The following is a 22,222-nucleotide window of genomic DNA, read 5'->3' as shown; positions in this document are numbered from 1 at the left end:
TGAGCTTTCCCTTCTAACCTAAACATATATTAACCACAGTTTATTGACCATAGTAACAATCTTTCTCAGACATACTTGCCCAATATTTTGATATTTTAAAATGCCCAAAAAATGTTGTCATAATCCAGGTTTAATCTCTGTTGCAAAGGCAAAGAGTCGTCCAATATCAAACAAATATCGTACTCCAGTCATTTACTTCAAAAGACAGATGTTACAAATGATTTGTCTGTACTGTGTACAACTTAATGTCCAGTATCTTCCCAGCTCTACACTGTCTCATCCCCCCTTCCCCTCACAGTATATGGTCATCGTTGCCTGGGCCTACTTCTGCTGTAGTCCTCTTTCAAGTTAAGCTTGAACATTTGTTCTAAAGTTAAACTTGAACATTTGATGATGATGGAAAAGCAAGTATGCCCCACTCGTTCCTTATACCCCCCTCCAATCACTTCCCTCTTCTCTCAGTAACTTAACTTATGGATAGTGCGGGCCTGCCCACCAGCATTTGCCCCTGTCAGTCAGCCGGACTGCCCCCCCTACTTCTCAGCTAACCCCATAGGTTGGTCTCACTCTTTTTCTGTCGCTCTCACATTAGTCCTGTCTGTGTCCCCAGCGTTGACCATTTAGTGACAGCTCTCCTGTCAGCTTCGTATTGCAGTCTTAACCGATCACATAAGTGCTGCACTGGACTAAAAGTGTCTTGCTGCGGTCCAAGATTCAAAGGTTGGACACCTTCTTTTTTCTAAGGATCATTTTTACCACGACTTGGGAACAGGTGACTGGATCTCAGTTTGGAATATCGTCTGTGCACTGGACCCTGACTATTGGATTCCGTTGTAATTGGTGTCCATTTCCTACTGTAGCCATCTACAGTGTGTATACCTGAGTGTGAGTTTGATTTTGTGAGGTTGTGTGTGTGTGGGACAAATAGGCAAAGAGCTGCAGTGCTGGACTCCTGCAGTGATTCCAGGTTAATTCCTCATTAGTTGGCCCCGTCCTGGCTGTGAATATGGCATCATTGAGAAGTTTGATTCTTGCAGTGCTGCTGGCACTGCTGTGCTCCTTCCACACCCCGTTGGCTCCCACTGCCAAAGCTCAGGATTTGCCATTCCGTTACGAGCAAGGTCTGATGGCTGATGATGACGATGATGATGATGATGACGATGATGACGATGATGACGATGACGATGACGACGATGACGATGATGACGACGATGACGACGACGATGATGATGATGATGATGATGATGACGACGATGATGATGATGATGACGACGATGATGATGACGATGATGATGATGACGATGATGACGACGATGACGACGATGATGATGATGATGATGACGATGATGATGATGATGATGACGATGACGACGACGACGACGATGACGACGACGATGATGACGACGATGATGACGATGATGACGACGATGATGACGATGATGACGACGATGACGATGACGACGACGACGATGACGATGATGACGACGATGACGACGACGACGATGACGACGATGACGACGACGACGATGACGACGATGATGACGATGATGATGATGACGATGACGATCATGAAGGTCAGTCACTTTAAATATGCAATAGTTTATGTGTTCTCATATCACTGTCTCTTCCTGTGTTAGCATAGATGCAGGCATCCGCACCTAGAACTGTGTACTGTTAAAGTATCAGCTGTCACTGATATTGAATGACAACATGCTGTTTGTTCCAGGTTGGGCTGTGGTTGGCTATGCAAACTGCTAAAACATAGCACAGAAAGGCAACAGGCCACAGCTCTGATGCAGCAATGTTGCACTTCCATATGATGTATTTAAAGTTCAAGTATCAGTGATGGCGGTTGCTTTGACATGTGCTTAGCGATGCATTTCACGCACAAATGTGTGCACGTATATTACAGGACAGTGTTCGAAAAGGGAGGAGCTAAGACAAAGCCACTCCCCTCTCGTTAACATTGTCAAACCTGGTCATCTCTTTGTCAGTTCTTATTTAAATGTCTCAGAGCTCATAGGTAATCAAAATCCCTCCTCCACCCCCTTCCAGCTGTCCATTTCCTTTGCTGTCTCTGACACTGTGTTCTTTTCCCTGCTTAAATAGAGTTATGAGCAATCTGGGGAAATTGAACTGGCCCATCTGAAGTCCAACTGTCCGAAGTCCTTCGTACAGTACACTAGATATGAACTTGGGGACTGCAGAAGCTTTGATTTGAGAGAGAAAAAGAACAAAAAAAAAAAAACAATTTCACGAAAAACCAAGCCTGACTTGGAAATTCATCATTGGGGTCACTAGTCTGAGATTTTTTGATTTGTGTTTCGTTTGAAAGAATGGTTCCACCACCAGGATCTTGTTTTGGATTAGATTGACCTGCATTTGTGTCTTTATGTGAACCTACAGAGAAAGAAAGAGAGACAGTGATATTTGGGGGGCTGGGGGGGGGGGGGGGGGGGGGTTCCTGGGTGCCAAAGAAACAGACAGAGGGAGAGGTGCAGGAGGGCCACCACCTAAATTTATCACAAAGCTTAGAGTAACAACGGAAATAAAGTTTCTCTCTTTCTCCATATCTCTCAATCTCTTTCTTTCTCTGTAGAGCATAATTGCCGCTGTCTGTTAAAGAGCAGAGAATGTGTTTTTTAAGTCTGGTGTGTGCACTTGTAAAATTGCTAAACACAAATAATAGAATAACTTTCAATGTATCTATGCACAGTGTAATACTCATACCTCTTTTTATTTTCTAAAATGTTATTGTTCTGAATCATTAGATACAATAATAACTTTTGATGCACCTGTCAGTAGCTTATATATATTGAATATTTGTTTCAAGCTTTATGCAATTCCCCCTCACCATTTAATGCTTATTTGGCACTTAATACAAATATCTGAGTCATTTGTGAAACTAAGGTAAACAGATGTTTAACTCATTTGTTGTGAAATGGTACAACAGTGGATTGCTGGTTATTTTTCAGACATACAGGGAGAGAGTATTTGGGAAAAGAGAGAAACATCTCTTTCTATAGAGGAGATAAAAGAGCCAAGAGCTGTCAAATGTCAAATAGTCAAGAGATGAAACGGTTTGCTTTCTTTATCTTCTTGTTTGGTAAAAATGTGACTATATGTTGACTGTGAACATTAATGTATGGAAAATATGAAAATTACCATTGTCCATATGTCTTTAACCCTACTTTCATTCATAAATAAATCAAATGATCATAAAATGCCTAAATGCAATCAAAGACTTGTATTAGAGCTATAAAAGTGCATGGACAGTATCGGTAGTTTTATCAGCGGCCTGTAAAAATGTATTAAGCCATATTACCTGCATGAGGACCAGAATGCTGAGCTACAGACATTAAAAACCTGTGAGTATCTGTTCTGACCACTGCATGTTCTATAAGGACTGTGTTTTATAAATGCTTGTCTGGGAGACTACAATAGTGGGGGGATACAACAGTTGGGCACAAATGTAATATGCCTGCCTCAGTCTTAATTAAAATTAAGATTCTGACACAAATGTTAACATCTGAGTGAAACATTTTTTTTTGGGTGATTTTGAAAAAGTCAATATACCAACAAACCATTGCAGTAATGAAAAAGTCAATCTGTGAAAATGATACAAAAACAGACACAAAAATGTGTATGGCCAAACATTACTTCATTGGTGAAAACATGCTATAAAATTCTGATGGAGTCAAAAAGTAATTTGTATTGTATATTGGCAACAGTGGTGGAATGTAAGGATGCACGATAATATTGGTATGTTAACATGCTTTTTCTTATTTTACACAATGAATGAATATAACATACATTGAAAAGCATTGTGTTTCATGTCTTCATCTGCTGTTTGGCCATCACGTTAAAGAGTATTCATAGTATGATGTTAATCAGGGCCGGCTCTACCCAATTTGGTGCCCTAGGCGCCCTAACCCTAACCCGCACCTCCGCACCCAATAACGACACATCACGTGTTCACACATAATTTAGGAACATGTCACCGTTTATTTATTTGTAATGTTGATATATATATTTTTTTCTAGACAGAAAACACTAAGTGAGGGTGCCAGTGGGCATAGAAAATTATTATTTTATTATTACTTTCCCTTGAGGCCAAGGGGGACTGGCGGCGTGGCGGCGCCCCTCCAGCAGATGGTGCCCTAGGCGACCGCCTATATCGCTTATGCCAAGAGCCAGCCCTGATGTTAAAATCACGACAGAAAAGACTTGAAAATCAATAAAATTAGGTGGGGGGGGAAAATATGGATATATCAATATCTGTATTGGTTATCAGCCAAATGAATTGTTTATACAGGCCCATCAGATATTTATCAAAAAATTCCATATCGTGCATTCCCAGTGGAATGTAGGCCGACACTAACAAAGCGCATTTACTCAAATACTGTACTTCAGTGCAATTATGAAGTACTTGTGCTTTTGCATGTCCATCTTTTGCCATCTTATACTCTACTACATTTACTGTATTTACTGCACAAATTAGTTTCACATCCATGCCATATCATAAGTTTACATATAACATGATAATTCTTATAGAGTGAACTACCCAACAGTATCTAAAATTGCTAATAATTTTCTTAAAATGGTGCTTAAAGGTTAAAGGACCAGGATACATTGGTAGAAATTATTTAAATATTCATACCCATGTTTTCATTAGTGTATATTCACCTGTTGCTGTTTATATCTACATATAGAGTGGTTCCTCTTAGTCACCGGACCAAAAACTACACATATTTATTCCAATGGAAATTTTTACTTGGCACATACGCCAAAAATAGTTTCTAGCTTCAGGATTTACTTCCGTGGTATTCGGTCCATTGAATATTCTACCACTGGCCCCGCCCAAGAGTTCATGCACGACTCATAGACTTTACACTCAGTACACATGCACAGTTAAATTGAGCTATGGTTACAGTTTGATTAGGCCATTTAACTGGACTACTGTCATTGTACCAGTATAGAAGCACCAAAGTAACAAGTCGAAGTAACATGTAAACATGTATTTTAAAAGTCCAGTATTAGTCACACTATATTTTGACTTTTTCTAACATCGTGTAAATGTACTGATTGTGACTTTTGGTTGTTGGTTTTCTCTTTTCTCAGCTTCAGGAAAGTTTTACAAATATGAATCTTCCATGGATCAACAGTTTTACAGATGTCTCTTCTATGATGATGGTCTATGGGGAAAATGTTTTTTGGCCACAACAGATTTTTTGCTGCAATACCATGAGTGGCCACTGGGAAAAATTGACTGCAAGGCTGAGTGGCTTTCTGGGGGCCTTGTTCCCTACAATGTAGTCCATGTAGTACAGTAGCTCAAAATGGACAAACCAAACACTGGCTCTAGTTAGGGCCATTACCATTTTCAAATTGACCAACGCAGTACATGCTTGCCACACTGGAGATGTCTGTATTCTGGAACCTCACCGCTAGATGCCATTAAATCCTACACACTAGACCTGATATACATAAGTAATAATACTCCACTATTATAATTTGCAAAATATTACCTGTATAATACCTGTTGCACAATAAGTATTTTAAGTACATGTTTTAAGAATTAATGATACTTTGTTACTTACATACTATCATGACTTTTATTTATAAGCGAGTATATTTACATTGTGGCATGGCTACCTAAAACTATTGTCACCATGACTTTGGTTTAGGGGAATGGGTAGGATTTTTCTTAAAACGATGTATAGACTCATACAAAAGTGATCCTTGTAAATCAGCACTTATGATCCAGTTTCTACCTGTATTCGCCTACATTGCTGTGTTTGGGGTATGTCTGGGTGTAAACTCTTATGGCAGTGATGTGCACCCCCCCAACAAATAACATTGTGAAGGGTGAATATCAAAAACCAAGCAACATGAATCCAAAATGGAGCCATTGCGCCAGAGAGGAGGGCCAACTTTGCTGTGTTTACAAACTGCAACCAACAAATCCAACGCAAACCGACCTTGAATTAAACATGAATTCTCAATGACAGCATCAAGTTAAAAATGAGATTATTTAGATGGATATGCACAATATAAGTACAATATAAATCCAAACTGTAAACTATATTCTGTCTTTGACAGGGTGCCCTCCTTGTTCAGTTGGGAATTTTGTCTTGCACCTAATGGTGCTTTTAACATTTTATCCACTGTGATACTTGGCAGAAAAATTTGTAAAATCACCAATCTCATGTAATTGCCCAATGCTACCAGAGCACCAGTGTTTACAACAATGAAACTTTACTCAGAAGACTAATTTCTGAAAATATTGAGGAGTTTCTATTTGCTGGTTAGTCTGTTTTTTTTATAACCATACACATTCAGTTTGTAATTTACACCATGGAAAATTTGACCAGTAGTGTGAGAGAAATGGGGCTATTCCTAATAATTGAAATTATTGACATACTTCTGAGGAAAAGTATTTTTAAAAAAGGAAAGAGAAAAAAGATTTCTTTCCCTGAATTTGAGTTTAATCCATAACTGTGGCTTTATTCTGTGATTTTCAACTTTTTCATAAGTCTTTTACATTATCTTAACTGTAGGGATTGCATCACTATCAATAACAAGTCAGCAGTCAGCTTTAAGGAATCCAAATGTATGTTTTCTTTCACTCCCCATGATCCAACTCCTGTGGAGCCACAGACCCATGTATAAATTACAAGGCTGACTTTGATTGGGTGACATTTGTTTTTAAAAAGTGTCATTTAAATTTACGGTCACTCCAAAATTGCTGTGAACTATAACTGACATGCAAATCACTTTCACTTTATATCAGCATTATTAATGGGGAAATATGTCTTTGCTGTAGCATTGCTGAGTGTTTTTTTTTTAGTATTTTTCTTCAAAAATAATATATTTATTATTAATATCATGCAGATGATGATGACGATGATGACGACGACGACGATGATGATGATGATGATGATGATGATGCTGCCTATCATAAGGGCTCTTTGTGCTCATATTGTGAATTCTGTGAGGTATGTCTAAAACTACATTAAAGAAATTAGATTAACCATTAAAGTTAAGTCAGAAAACTAGAGACCTTTACAAATGATGTCAGTGAAATCCAGTGACAGGAACCAACAACAACTGGAACAGTTGAGATTTTTTTATTGCATTGTAATGGAAGTAGCACATACCTACATGCAATCCTGCCCTCTACATTTGTCCACTCTTTAAGTTCTCTTATGTATCATCCTTTCTAACTCTTTCTTTTTTTTACCTAATTTGTGTCTTCTTCCAGCACTGTGACAGTTGTGACAAATGTCCTTGCAAAGAGGGAGACAAGTCTGAACACTGTGATGACTGCAAGGTGAGAAAATACACATAATGTAAAAATTGACTTCTAGGTCATGTCCCTCTCTAACCCCAAAGCCAAGAAACATCTTAATCAGCTTGGGTTTTTTTCAAACAATTGACATGATTAATATAATAGACGGGGCTATTAATGTATACAGGAATGTAAATGAATATATATACACTGTATATATATATATATATATATATACATACTATATATATATATATATATATATATATATATATATATATATATATATATATATATATATATATATATATATATACATACATACATACATACATACATATACATGTTTTGAAGTAGTATCTATAATGGGAGCGACTGGATGTTTTGGTGTTACAAGGTTATTGACAGTGTATGAATAAATGTTCATCAGAGTGATGGACTGTGGTGAGAAATTGTTGTTGTGTCTGGCTGCTTTGAAGCACAGTGTTCTGTAGTACCTACCATAGGGGAAACATTGGAACAAGTTGTATAAAGGATGTCAAAGGTCTGTGTGGTAACTCTTGGTTAAAATATATAAAAAAATATATATAAAATATAACAATGGCTCTGGCTTGTTTTATTATAATTTAATTTATATTAAACCACATTGGGGGTTCATCCATCTTGTTGGCCAGAGAGCCGATATTTGCCAGAACGATTGACAGGAGCGCAGGTTGAAATCCCTGCAGTCTCAGTTTAACAATGGCTCTGGCTTGTTTTATCATTCAATGTCTATGGCAAATCCCATATTCTCTTATCTCTAGAAACAGATATCTGATTATGTATGCAGAATCTGTAAGCAACTGTACCAAATTTTGGTATCTGAAGCATTCTGGTTTCTGTTCACAGTCCGCTTCAGATGTGCTGCTGACTTGACTTTCCATCTGTACTTTAGCAGGCAGTAAAACCACCAGCCACCTGATGTCTCTGTGAGAGATAGCTGGATCTTCTCATTTTGATACCTGCCAACCTTGAGTTGTCCTCTCAGTGCATTTTGCTCCCATAACCAGACAATATCCTCAACAGTGACTTTTCTCTGGGCAGTGTGCCACTTGCCTCTTACCAACAAGTTGGATTGCTCCAGCATTTCCAGAACTTGAACACTTCTTACTACATTGCTTGTAATCTTTTGTAGGGTTTGACAAATCGAAAAAAGTCTTCCCAGCTCTGTACCACGGCGTCAAGTGGGTGCTCATATGGAAGGCTGGCTGCTACTGTATGTGAAGAGTTGTCTAGAACTCACTGTAACTGACTCCTTTTCGAGACTCTGGAGTGATTTCCTTGCAATGCGTACAGCAGACTCTGCAACACTATTTTTAGTGTAGAGAATTGAACAGGTGAGTTTTCCACACCCACTCTGTTTCAATTTGGATTGAAGATTGCTCTACTGGCCTTCAGCAACAGACAACGCCCTGGACTTTTAGTGTCACTCTTTTCGTGTCTTCATCTTTTCCTTGGCAGAGTCTAAAGAGATGTACTATTTTGAACTCAAATTATGCCAGTGGTTAAGTTCTTTCTGGCAGCAAGTCAGTTATTACTTCCCTGTTTTAGCCAAGGACAACGTTTGGACAATCTTCTTATGACCCATGCCTTCCTTCTCATCTTGAGCAAGGTTCAAGCCACTCCATCACTACTGTCATTACAGTTCTTGTATATTCCCTTTACCCTTGTCAGTGCAGCAATGAATACCTTTTTTGCAACAGGTTGATGCTTTACCTGGCAGTGGATGCTAGTTCTTTGGATGAGTTAACTGGGTACTCATTCACTGGCAAACTAAAAATTTTGGCACTCTGAGTCTAAGTCTTGAGGGCTGGTTCCTCTTGTGATTGCATCACCAATGTTTTGCAGACCAGGAATCCACCACCAGTCTTAGATCGTTGTGCTTAGCTGGATCTCTCCAATCCTGTTTGCAAAGAATGTGCTATAGTCCACTCTAGTTTTTCTTTTTTTTTTGCTGTACCGCACCAGGGATTGTTTGGCTATTAGTTCAAAAACTGATCAGTTATCAAGACTTCAAGCATGCCTTCAGGACATAAAAGCCTGGATGAGTCGCAGTTTCCTGATGTTAAATTCAGACAAAACTGAAGTTATTGTTCTTGACCCCAAACACTTCAGTAACTCCTTTTCTAAATGAATATAATTCCTTTAGATGGCATTGCCTTGGCCTGTAGTACAACTGTAAGGAACCTTATTTTATTCGAGTTATATTCGATCAAGATCTATCTTTTGCCTCCCATATAAAAAACCTCTGGCTTGCCTTGATCGTGGTTTTGGTTGTGCTGTTGCTGTGATCCTGTCTGAAGCTGGACTTGTGTTGTGGGCCTTGATTGCGCAGATGCCGTGATCCTGCTCGGCGCGACCTTCTACTTCCATTATTATGTGTCATGCCTCCACTATTAATGTACGCATGGGACTATTATCGACACCTATGATATTTGCATGTAACATCACATGCTATAGTAGAGTGCATTTAGTAATTTTACATCTATCACTAATGTTATATGATATATAGTATTGTTATCATTATTACAGTGCATTTAATTGTTATTTATGATATCTATTGCACGTCTGTCCATCCTGGAAGAGGGATCCGTACTCAGTCACTCTTCCTAAGGTTTCTACCATTTTCCCCCCCATTACACGTTTTTCTTGGGGAGTTTTTCCTTAGATGATGTGTGTGAGTGTCTAAGGGCAGAGGGATGTCATATGCTGTAAAGCCCTCTGAGGCAAACTATGTTTTGTGATAACAGGCTTTATAAATAAAATTGAAATTGAAATTGATGGAATGATACTACCACCTCCAAACTTGAATTTGGCTGTGCAGCTCAAATGACTTACTCAGGTGTGAGGCAAACACTTCTCTGCACATCTCATCTTTGACAGCATCACTTTTTTGGTCCAGGGGGGATACTCTGGCTTTGGATTCCAACAGTCTGACTATTGTGCCCTGTCGGTCTGAGTTCTACCTAAGGTATATCCAGGAATTCATCAGTGAAGCATGGTGGAATTAGTGCCCTGGTGAGCTTGACTTTGCCACGGTAGACATAATTTTCAAAGAGCTCAAGCACATCCTCCCTGAGCCCATCTCTAAACAACTTTTGCCCTTTGCCTCTTAGAATGCCTGACATACCAGTAAAGTTTCCTTCTATGTACCATGGTTTTCCAGGCCAACAGGATCATAGAGCCGTGTCACTGGGCAGCTGTCTCTGTTTCTGGTGGTTTGGATTTTAGCTTTAATTTTCTCTTGCAAAAGAGCTTGGACAAGTTGCATTTGTGTGTGTGGAGCTTGTGTTCTTCTACTATGTAGTCCATTGGCTTTCCATTGGTCTTCTCCTGCTTGTCATTGCTTGTTGTCCTCCAACTTTGCCCAGAAGAGACCCAAGGATTAAACTTGGAACCTCTGGCATTTAAGAGCTAAAGCTGGCAAGGAAGCTGCAAGGACATCTGGCATGCCAATGTGGTTCTTTGCAATGAGTTCCCTTTCTTCCACAATAGTCATTTATTTGCCACCTGGCTGGATGTTTTCACATTGGCAACTCCCAGCATTTTGGCTCACATGCTGTGCCAATACAATACCTTCTCTACTACTATAGGAAGTCCTGTTTGATGGTTAAAGTACTTCACTCCTGGAGTTTGACATCAACCTATTTGCTTCATGGAAGTTTTTCTGAGACCCTGCCACTGAGCTTCTCATACTTTATAACCCTGCAAAATATGTCTAAAGACACATGGACTGATACAGTAAACTCCTCAAAAGGATGAATTCCTCTGACCGTCTTCCCCAGTGGCCAGTCCTTCTGTGTGAGGTCTGTGTTGATTCTGATTCTCTTTAGCACTAGCTGACCTTCTCTATGTCTTTTGAGTAAAGTTCAGTTCATCAAGTAAACATTAGTATGTTTAAAAAGAATGTGTCTGGAAATTTACCTTCAAATGATTTTGTTACCAGTGGGTTTTTAATGGAACACATGTCTCCAAAGCTTGAATTACTTCACTATTTTCTATAGCTGATGACTTCTGACAGCTGGCATATTCTGCATCTCTCTCTCTTTCCTGCATATCATTTTGTCATCTACTGTAATTTTTTTTTTTAAGATTATTTTTTGGGGATTTCTCCTTTTATTGATAAGACTGCTGTTTAATGATAGGAAATGTGGGAGAGAGAGGGGGAATGACACGCAAATGGCAAACCCAGGCCACTGCAAAGGCCAAAATGGGGGGCACACTCTAGCAGTTGAGCTAGAGGCCACCCCCATCTACTGTAATTTAATTTTTTTGATAATATCTATTGCACATCTGTCCGTCCTGGAGGAGGGATCCATCCTCAGTCACTCTTCCTGAGGTTTCTTCCATTTTTTTCCCCATTACAGGGTGTTTTGGGAAGAGTTTTTCCTTAGTTTATATGAGGGTGTAAGGACAGAGGGCTGTTGTATGCTGGAAGGCCCTCTGGGGCAAACTGTGTATTGTGATAATGGGCTTTATAAATAATATTGACTTGACTTGATTCCTCCAATATTTCATAAGCAATTGATTTTTGATGGACTTATTGTTTCCATTAACAGTGCACCTCCTTAGCAGTCTTTACCAGTCCTTGCAGGTGGTTGGGCATGAGGTCATACACCTCCTGGTGACCACAGGGTTGTGTATCAACATCCCAATTACACTCACCCTCATCTAGTACTGTAGACAATTCAACATTTCCAGAGTTAGCCCAAAGAGTTTCCTGGATTAGACTTTTGACTTCATACTGTTCCGCTTACGTTAGACTATCTGCAATAATTTCAACTTTTGCCACATAAATAATAGTGTTGTTTTTTAGTGTGTAGTGTCTAAGCAGGCACTAGACTTTCAGTTCTGTTATGGGTCATTTGGCTTGGTATCTCACATGAAAGTCAACGCAGCTTAAAAACTGCATAAGCCATTCACTGCCATTTTGGCTGCATGTGGTGTACCTTATACTTGATTAACTTTTTACATTTATTGCCCTTTCATTCATGTGGAAACCCATGTCTGCCAGGGAGCGAAAAAAATGGATGAAAGGCAGGGATGATTTTCAAAAAGCAATGATGGAATAACAATGACGGCACATAAAGGTTATACGATATTTGTGATATACTGAGCCATAATTATAATATAGGTTTTACTTTTCATTTTTAAAAAGTGCATTAGAATAAAAGTTGGTTTAGACTTCGTACGTCTAATTGTTTTTACTTACCATGGGTATTGTTAAGTTTGTCAATCCTTACAGTTGACCTATTTTTTTCGGATAGAAATTGACTTCCATCCATCTGTGAACAGACACATGCACATGTTTTTATGTATGTATGAAGTAACCTATGGCATTGTGAGAGTCTCACTTTAGGCAGGAAGCAGGTTGGGAATACACAGCACAGGGGTCATAAAAATTGATAAGGTTTCTTGTAAAATTATGGAAATGTTTTCATTTCAGACTCCTCTGTCCTGTTTTCATTACTGTCTTTCTTGTTCACAGATGTGCGGTTTCTGCCATGTGTGTCCTGCTTGCCAAACTCTTTGCCAGCCAGGTGAGTAAATGCATAGCTGCCACAGAAAAAAACACACATCAGTTAAGTTCCATTTTTGTTGTTGCCCATTTCAACTGGTCACTCCTGTTATAAAACAAGAAGGTTTCAACTTCGTACTTGATTCATAGATTAAAATAGAGAAGGATCTCCCTCACTACAATGATGGCTGAAGGTTAGGCAGAAGAACTAAGGATGACTGCATAAGCAAAGTGCTTCAAGTGCTACATTTAGATATGGTAAAGACAGAAAAAAATGTTTTTTAATTCCTTTTTTTGGAACTTTAACGGCCAAGGGTTTTCAGTCTGTGATGGAATATGTGAATTTCAGCTGTCCACTTTTTAATGGGGAGCTGGTTCCTCCATTGTGGAGACAGGACAGCAAACAGTCATGATTTTGATAAGTGGTAGCTGGTCCAAGGAGTGGAAAACTGACAGTGGAGATCCTAGACTCTGGGGGGCCCAGGCAAAGAAGCCCATCAAAGCCTTGAGTGCTGCACCCATGTTAACATCTAGTGGTATGTGTATGACATTTACAAGTAGCCAGCTAATAACCTTAAAGGGCCAGATGAAGAATTATGTTGGGGCGGCTGTGGCTCAGTTAGTAAAGCAGGTCGTCCACTAATCAGAAGTTTGGTGGTTTGAGCCCCAGCTCCTCTAGTCAACATGTTGAAGTATCCTTGTGTAAGATATTGAAACCCAAATTGCTCCTTACTCACACACCAATGGCTATTCCATGTGTGAATGAGTGTTTAAAAATGGAGTAGCCGATGGCACCTTGTATGGTAGCCTCAGCCACCAGTGTGTGAATGTGCACATGATTAGGTAAATGTTATTCATGTGAAAGTGCTTTGAATGGTCAAACAACTAAAAAAGCACTATCATGGTGCAGCTCCATTTACCATTTACTTTCCTCCTTCTATTTCTCTTCTTGTGCACTGAGCTGACCTGCCAATCAGTGATTTTATTCGCTGACGGGCTCTGCCATCCCTGCCACTTATATAACAAGCTAAATCATCAAGAAAAAAAAGCAGATGAGCAGCAACAAAGGCAAACTGTGAGGGACACACCGCAGCGATGAGGGCCATGGACGCTCACTGACAGCCTAACATTGACCGTCAGCCAACTATGGCTTGGTCTGTCAGGGCCTTAATGGTATCGAACTGTCACACAGTTGTTGGAAGAGGCCCTGCTACGGGGGGTTGTGGGGACAGCGGTGGTGCAGTGTACAGTGAAATCATGGTAGGTTTAAGGGGGTTTACAGTTGTTATTGCAAAATGTACTAGTATGAGTGGCAATCTGGGGCCCGTTTCCCAAATTTTTAGGGGGACTCCAAAGATTTGCCTGGTTTGCCACTTCTGATGATACACCCCTACAAACTGATTGACAGCAGGAAGGCATAGTAGACAGGCTGGGGTGTATGACTTGACCATGATAGGCCTTCACAACACAGTGTCCTGACTCAGATTGGAGTGACCACAGGGAGCTGTGCAGGGAGACAACTCTACCTGTGAAGAGAAATGCTTCCTTTTCTGTTTGTTAACAGAGGCTCTAGCACACATTGACTTTGTCTTTTCTCTTCAGGAGGTTTTCTTGATGAAGTAACCGGATCCATCTACAAGTAAGTCATGATTGTACTAAACTGGTACCTGTTGAAACATTTATGATCACCAGTCTTTAACTTGTGTTTGTCTCTCCATCCACAGGACTGTAGCTGATGTCTTTGACGATGACGATGATGATGACAACTAAACCCAACCATATGTTGCCACCATGTGGCCAAACTTTCACCGTCACTTCTGATTTTCAGTGTTATTTTTGTCTTTTTCTTTGAGAATATTTAACGTTTGCTCACCAATGACTGAACAGAAATGTTAAAGAAGTATCTAAATATATTTGTGTACTGTTGTTAACTGACTAAGTCTAAGAAGCACTTTTAAGGAAATTGAAATATTTCAATTAATATTTGGGATAAGTTAAATTAAAAAGAGGGGACATTTTCACTGAGTGATTTCTTGATTTTAAAAATGCTCACCAGACTGAATGTATGAAGTACTGTATTCAACAAAGAAAGTCAGAGAAACATTTTCTGCAGAAAGGGGTTTATGCCACTTTATGCCAACATGCTGCTTCATGCTGCCTCACGCGCTCAGTACACGGGAGAATTTTCAACTGGTTTTAATCTGCAACCTCAGTACTAGATGCTACTAAATCCTACACACTGGACCTTTACTTGAGTTAATGTAATTAGTTAAATATGACTACTCCCTATTTATAAAAAATTACAATTTTTTACACATTTCAGTAGACATTTGACATCTTCCTGATTAAACAAATGGGGAGCTGAAGTCGATACATTGTTAATTTTGGGGAGAGAAAATTAGGAAACAAAACCATAAATGGCACATATACTAGAAAAGGGTTGAATAAATTGGACTTTTCACCATGTTTAAATCAATTTAACCCATTGTTGAAATACAGGGATGTTCTCAAATCTTTAAAGAATCATACTTGATCTCTACACTTTGATTTTCCATTTATTGTTCTGTGGCATTGTTGTGCATCAAAAAATATCTGGGTGGGAGAATAGGGTGATCTTTTTTTTTTTTGATTATCTAAGGACCCCAATCTTCTCCCCCCAAAAAAGAGAAAACAAAGAAAAAGCAAACAGTGTGAAATAGTTTACTCAAGGTACAAAACAAAACAAATGATAATGAACAAGAGTTTATAAGGGATATAATACGATATACAACACAAAACACATTTATTCAAAACCACCACCAATACATTATCTATAAAAAACAAACAAATATCATTGTGAAAACAGCTGTTCATGGTATGAGATATGCTGACCTTGGGTCACAAACACCCTGGGCCAACATGACCATTCCCTCTGCGCATTGCAACGGCTTTTGTGCATTTCTTTGAAAATTAAGCAGAAAAAGATGAGTGGAAATGTAAAAATCTGATGAAATATCCAAAATATTATAAAAGAAGACACCTTCAGCTGGAAAAGAAGAGAGGCCTCTGGAAACATGAAACATTTCACATGTTGACACTGTGGCACCTGCTTCTTCTTCTGCAGATTCTACAATTCTACAATTCTACAATTTCATATAGCAGACGCTTTTATCCAAAGTGACGTACAACACAAGCAAGAATTTAGACTTAAGGAAAAAACCCTTAGTAAGTGCAAAAAGTGCTTCAGGTGTGATTGGTCACAGGTATTGCCGTCTAGTGGCAGAAGAAGTGCCGCACAGTGAAATTAAAGAATCTGGACGGGTGTAGGCATGGCTACATGAAGCTGCAAGGACACTATAGAGCAAATATGACCTGCTGGGCCCATAACACACCACCCCCTGTGACCCCATCAATTCTGAGCATTGCATACAGTATTCCTATATATCTCTATCTATCTATCTATTCAATTTCCTTTATTGGCGTGAATGTATGTAAAACGATATTGCCAAAACCTCCAATACAATTAAATGATGATATAAATCAAAGAAAACAAGACACGAAAAAAATCAATGATCTTCAGCAGCAATCCATTGGATTAAAAAAATAGATGCATAAATATAAAAGAGCAAGAACATTTTGTGTGTGCGTGTGTGTGTGTGTGTGTGTGTGTGTGTGTGTGTGTGTAGTATGTCTACTGTATATAGGCATGACAAAAAAAATAAATAAATAAAACAAAAAGTGACACGTGCAGGAGAAATGACGTCTAAACATCATGTCAGGTTGTTCAGGCTGTCCCACAGGCTGTGGCAAGCACCAACATACTTTGCTGCTTCTTTGACACACTGTTCCCACTTTTTCTCGAAACCAAACATGGGATTATGGAAAAACGGCTCTTTACTTTCGTTTTTTGTTTAATCGTTCAAAACGAATAAACGACTAAACGAGCCGTTTTCTCGTTTTTCATGCAGTACAATCCCGTCTGACAACGAAATATACTTTCATACCTTGACCGCACTGCAGGTGGCGGTATACAGCGCTCGCGTTGTTTTTTAAACTACCAAAGAAGAAGACGAGGAAGCAACCTTCCGCTTTGCCTTTAAAGTCAGGTTACAAAACCAAAGCTGAACTAAGAACACACTCCCAACAGCCAGGACTTAGAATCCCATTGCGTCGCGGCGAATGGGGTTTGATCAGTTCTGCAGTGTCAACAGTTCCGATCCGTTCTGGGTGAGTTTGTTTTCTCCACCTTAATGTCTTTAGCTTTTTTTCTAAACTCTGTCCAGTTGTTGTTATTAGCTACCGGCAACACACATGCTAACGGAGCTGACTGAGCCCCGGTCACTTACATTTCTCTGCCGGAGTCTTTACACTGCAGCTAGCGTCATTTTACGGGACCGGAGCCCGGCTTCGCCAAATACCGTAAACCGGCTTAACCTCCTGCCGGCGTCCTGGTGTGTGTGAACACTGAGTGTACCGGGATGTCTCTGTCTGTATCACAGACAATGATTGCGTACAGTCAGTGGTTCAGAGACACGCATTCAGTCTGTTATACAGACACTCACAAAGCATTCTATATGCAGCTCGTGTTATGTCATTTCGGCAGAACAGTTAAAGGTTACCCCGCGCGCTAATGTATTGTAATAAAATGTCAGCACGGTTGGCACCCACGCCCCGGTACGCTGCTAACGTTAACGTCCTCGTTAACTCTGTTTGCAGTAAAGTTACGCTGGAAACTTGTTATGTCATCACCGTGAACGTGAACCAGCCTGCACCAACACGGCAACAGTCTTTATTACGGGTCATACCGGGCACAGCATCACCTTACCGCTCACTCCTTCCGTTTTTACCTATCACAATAAAAGAAAACAATTTGAAGAGCATTTTGCAAAGCAGCAGCTTATCATCAGCTTATTCATCACACAATTTCAGTAGTTATTCACGATTAATCCCATTTTTATAACCACTTTGATTATTATTTTGCATTAAAGACAGTTATGAAGTCCATATTGGCAACGTGAAGCAATTTTTTACCAAATTGTCTTGGTTAGAATCAAATGACAGCAAAAAAAAAAAAAAACGGCATTTATGGCCAAACACTAAAAGGATTTCTATTTATCGTTCCTCAAGGTTACAATAATGCAAGAAAAGAGTTAGTTCTTTTTTGTGCAACAGCTTAAAAAGGGCATGCACACCACAGAGGTCACATTATAGACTCTGTGTGACAGGCAGAAATCTGGAAAAGAGAAAAAAAACAAACCACATAATGTGAAATATACACCATCCTCCTGCAGCTCTACTCTCTGTCTTAAGCCCCTCCCAGCAAATGACCATGCCCATACATTGATCTATTAAACCTTAAGTCACTGTAAAGCTGTGTGTCACTGCCATGCAGATGCTTAGCCCCTCCTTGCCTCGCTCTTTCTTGCTGTCTTTTCTATCAGACCACAAATGAGACAGGAATTATGTGCTAGCCACTTTATGGTCCCGCTGCCTCACCCCCCTAGCTTTGGACTGCTTCCCTGAGAGAAAAGCAGGCATTAGCTCAGGAGGCAGAGCTTTGGTTGGCACAATGCAAACCTCCCAGAGCTGGGTGTCACACCAGGCTGGTGGCCAGCAGCAGTGACGGGTCCAACCTCTGTAACAACAGCAACAGAAAGTTTGCTGATCCGGCAGGGTGTTGGCTGTCTGGTCGTAGCTGGGGTTTGTGCTGGCTTGATTTGGGTTGCTGTGGCAACTGACTCAGGGTCTGTCTCTGGAGCTGCTGCCTGCTCTCCTCTTAGGGAGCTGGTCTATAGTGGTGGGGAGTGAGGCCGAGGACATAAATAAGGCGGGTTTCCATTAACCCTCAAATTGCACAAATTGAAATTGTGAATATAAAATAAGCCTAATGGCAACACATCAATTTGAAATAAACTCCCATTTATCACATAAAAGTTTTTACGCTGGCATGAGGTGGTATTTCAGTCAATTTGAAAAAGCCATATTTGGTGTTCAGGTGTTATTGCATCACATAACTCTTCAAAAGTTAAGAGAAGTTTTAAATCCACAATTTCTTTGTGAAATCATGGACTATCAGCTACCAGAAATCCCTCATGTGGTCGCTCCCACGTATAAGGGGCTTGTCTTTCCATTATGGTGGAACCATAATGGAAATTGGAAATAATGACAGCTAGTATGGTGGCTGCAATAGAAATAAAGCTGCTCATGTTTTGAACATCCATCTCCATGTTTCTTGGAATGTTATTGCCAGAGGAGAAGTTGCAGAGCATCACTCAATGGAAACACAGTCATCTTGCAATAGTGCTTTATCGACATTTCAAAAAATATCACTCATGTTTTGCACAATTCTGTAGTGGAAACCTGCCTACAGATTCAAGGCTCTCACTAATGTCAGCTACATAAAGATGAACCTGAAGCAGCAGACGTAAGCTTTAAGCTCGCTTAACAGGTTAAACTATTAGCACGTTTTATCCAGTCATAGAAGAGAGCATAAATGAGTTTCACATTAAGCTCTGTTTTCAATAGTATGTTTTTTTAGTTAAAATGCATGTGTTTAGGAAGTACTGAGCATCTGACTGCATAGGTGAGATTATAATGCATGAGTTGTGTCAGTTTGTAAACCGTTTGGACATTGTGTTGCTGTCAATATGTTCGACATTTTCCATGATGGCATGCAAGAAAAACAATGTTTTCGTCACAAATTCACAGCGACTCATTGTTTTACTAAGGGTCATTTTGTGGGTAAAGTTTCCTGTAAGAATTAAGTCATTCTGGTTGATCAAACTACATTCTGACACTCTCTCATATAGATTAATGTGTATGAAAAAACTTCACAAAGTGATTTCCGACGAAATGCCCCGACTGACAGTGGCAATTAGAAAGGAATGAAACCGAACCTGCTGTGCTCCCGTTCTGTTCTTACTTTGTGCCCGGAGCATAATTAATGTTAGGTACTGTGTCGTAGCACATAACACACAACAAGAGCTGTTAGTCTTGGGCAGTATCAAGGTATTAAGGTATACTATTCAGAAATCCCAAAGGTATGATCCTCAGTACACTCAACAATACAGATGTGTTTCTTTCTATTAAACCAATAGAGATATGCTGTACTGAGGTGATGTGTTGTAGTGCACAGCACACACCACCTGACCTGAATCTAGTGGTGGAACAGGCAGCTGAGCTGAGATAGATGTTGACTGCGAGTCGTCGAGGTAACATTACAGGACTAGTAAAAAATGATCAATATACAAATAGAATGTATTTAAAATGTTTGGTATTTATTTGGTTTATATTTGGGTGTGTAAAATGGAAGTTCATAAGACCAATGCAAACTTATTCAGTAAGAATCACTGTTGAGTCAGATGAAAAAGAAAATTTCATGGAGATGACGGTTTTTCCTTAATTGCTCACTTTTGTAAGATTAAACATCTTCTTCAGCTTTTAACATCTTCTTATGGCGTCCTTCTAATGGACAGTCTCTGCCCAACAACAAATCAGCATGAGTATGAATTAAATGTGTTTTCAGCAGGAGAACATGACACTAACAGCATTATGAATTTGGTTGCACATTTTACATTTTATAAAAATTTCTGTTCTATTCTTTTCTATTCTATTCTATCATTCCTCTACATTTTTCTATCATCAGTTTACCTGAAAGGTTTTACATTACCGGTAAAAATGTTATTACATTAGTCAGGACATGTTAATTATATGTTATTATATTATATTATTGGGTTTATTAGTTTAAAGTTAACTGAACAGTGTGCAATATTTAGGGGGACTCAGTGATATAATAAAATGAAAAATAAAATTACTGAAAAGCAGTTTCATATTAAAAATTCAGCGTTTCTGCTCTCTATGTAGATATAAACAGTTCTTTCTAAGGTAATGAAAACACATTTCTTTTTTTCAGGTGGTTATACACTAAAGAAAACATACTTGGTATATTAGAATCCATTTCTGCTCATATATCCCCCTAAATCTGGCACTGGCCCATTGATCCAAAGGCTAGGTATTTTTTTTAAAAGTGGCTGAATTATCCACATAGGTCTCATTCTGTCCTAAACAAACAGATAGTGAATGCAACATTAAAAATTCTGTCCTGGTTAAAATGTAACATTTTTGATCAAAAGAGTAACAGGAGTAACAGTGTTCAGGAGGCGACACTGTCTGTCTATGGAGGGGGATGGTGACTCCTCCTCCCCAGAACTCTGCAGTCCCTGTGATTGGCCAGGATGCGTCTTCTGGGTGGGCAGACCAAAACTTCAAAACAAACTCTTATCTGAGAAACCAGGCTCTGAGCTCTTGCCTTTTTTCCCTTTAACCCCCTTTCTTGCTTTTATCTTTGTCTTCATGACCCTTTTTGTCCTGCTGGGTGGAGGCTTGCTCTTTGCTCATCTGAAGATGTGATTTGGAACAAGAGGAGGGGAAACCTCCTCCAGGAGCTATCCTCCAATGGGAACTTCCCAAATCCAGACCAGCTGACTGACTCATTATAACAAAATCCAGAGCCCAACTTCTTACCCCAGCAAAGCTAACCCCATCTCCAGCAGAAACCACCCCAGGGAGCTAGCAGTCTTTCCAAAAACCTAACCCTTTTTTTTTAATGCGCATGTATTCTTTGTATAATTCTGTGTCCCCTTTCTGAATACGGAGGTTTTTGCCAGTCCATGAATGCAACACAGGCAGAGCTCTCCATGAGTTCTCTTTTTCCCTCAGCATCAGTTTGTGACTATAATAACTAACAGTATATTTATAACAACAGCACTCCTGACTAAGGTTAAAGTGATAGTTCGAGATTTTTGAAGTGAGGCTGTATGAGATGCTTTTGTATAGTCAGTGTATTACAAACAGTAGCTGGCAGTCAGCATGCTCCTGGTTTGCAGAAACAGATGGGGCATGCACCCCACAGCTCAGCATTACCCTGCTGTATAGAGAGGTTGATATTAAAATATGTTTTAACCACTTTAAAAATGGCCTAACTAAAAACTACAGTATGTGTCTAAGTTAACGCTGTATTGAGTGTTTTCAATGCAAAATTTCATTTCAGACGGGTCACTTAATGGCCGCTAACAGCACTCTCTCACCGAAAGAGGTGACCGGTGGCTGATGAGAAATGTAGTGCCAAAGGAAAAAACTGTGTGACGGTGAGGTAAAGCAGTGAAAATACTCAAAATACAGCTCCCACTTAGACTGATATTACATTTTTAGGTGGGCCTCTTTTGAAGTGGCTAAAGTGCATTTCAGCCCCTGCGTGGTGCGCGCCCTGTGTGTTTCTGCAAACCAGGAGCGTGCTGACTGCCAGAAACTGTGACTATACATATGAATTTCATACAGCCCCACCTCTAAAATCCCAAACTATCCCTTTATGCTCCAAAAACAGAAAATCTATTGGT

At 39.6% G+C, this 22,222-nt stretch overlaps 2 protein-coding genes across 3 annotated transcripts in view; both read left to right on the top strand.

The window, feature by feature from the left end:
* Positions 1 to 572: 572 nt before the first annotated feature.
* LOC121957081 (acidic repeat-containing protein) lies at positions 573 to 14,869 on the top strand. The gene is made up of 6 exons (XM_042505592.1): positions 573 to 1,574; positions 6,895 to 6,998; positions 7,265 to 7,333; positions 12,819 to 12,870; positions 14,451 to 14,487; positions 14,573 to 14,869. The coding sequence occupies exons 1-6, from the start codon at positions 1,007 to 1,009 to the stop codon at positions 14,616 to 14,618; spliced, it is 876 nt and encodes a 291-aa protein (XP_042361526.1). The 5' UTR covers positions 573 to 1,006; the 3' UTR covers positions 14,619 to 14,869.
* Positions 14,870 to 16,914: 2,045 nt separating this feature from the next.
* abcc1 (ATP-binding cassette, sub-family C (CFTR/MRP), member 1) overlaps positions 16,915 to 22,222 on the top strand; it is a 50,503-nt gene continuing 45,195 nt past the window's right edge. For both annotated transcript variants that reach the window (XM_042505863.1, XM_042505861.1), the window contains exon 1: positions 16,915 to 17,054. In XM_042505863.1, the coding sequence (XP_042361797.1) occupies positions 17,007 to 17,054 (48 nt within the window). In that variant the 5' untranslated portion in view covers positions 16,915 to 17,006. The remainder of the gene's footprint in view (positions 17,055 to 22,222) is intronic.

Source organism: Plectropomus leopardus, chromosome 17 (genome assembly GCF_008729295.1).
Source record: "Plectropomus leopardus isolate mb chromosome 17, YSFRI_Pleo_2.0, whole genome shotgun sequence".
NCBI classification, from domain to species: domain Eukaryota; kingdom Metazoa; phylum Chordata; class Actinopteri; order Perciformes; family Serranidae; genus Plectropomus; species Plectropomus leopardus.
This window is presented reverse-complemented; position numbering and strand designations above follow the sequence as displayed.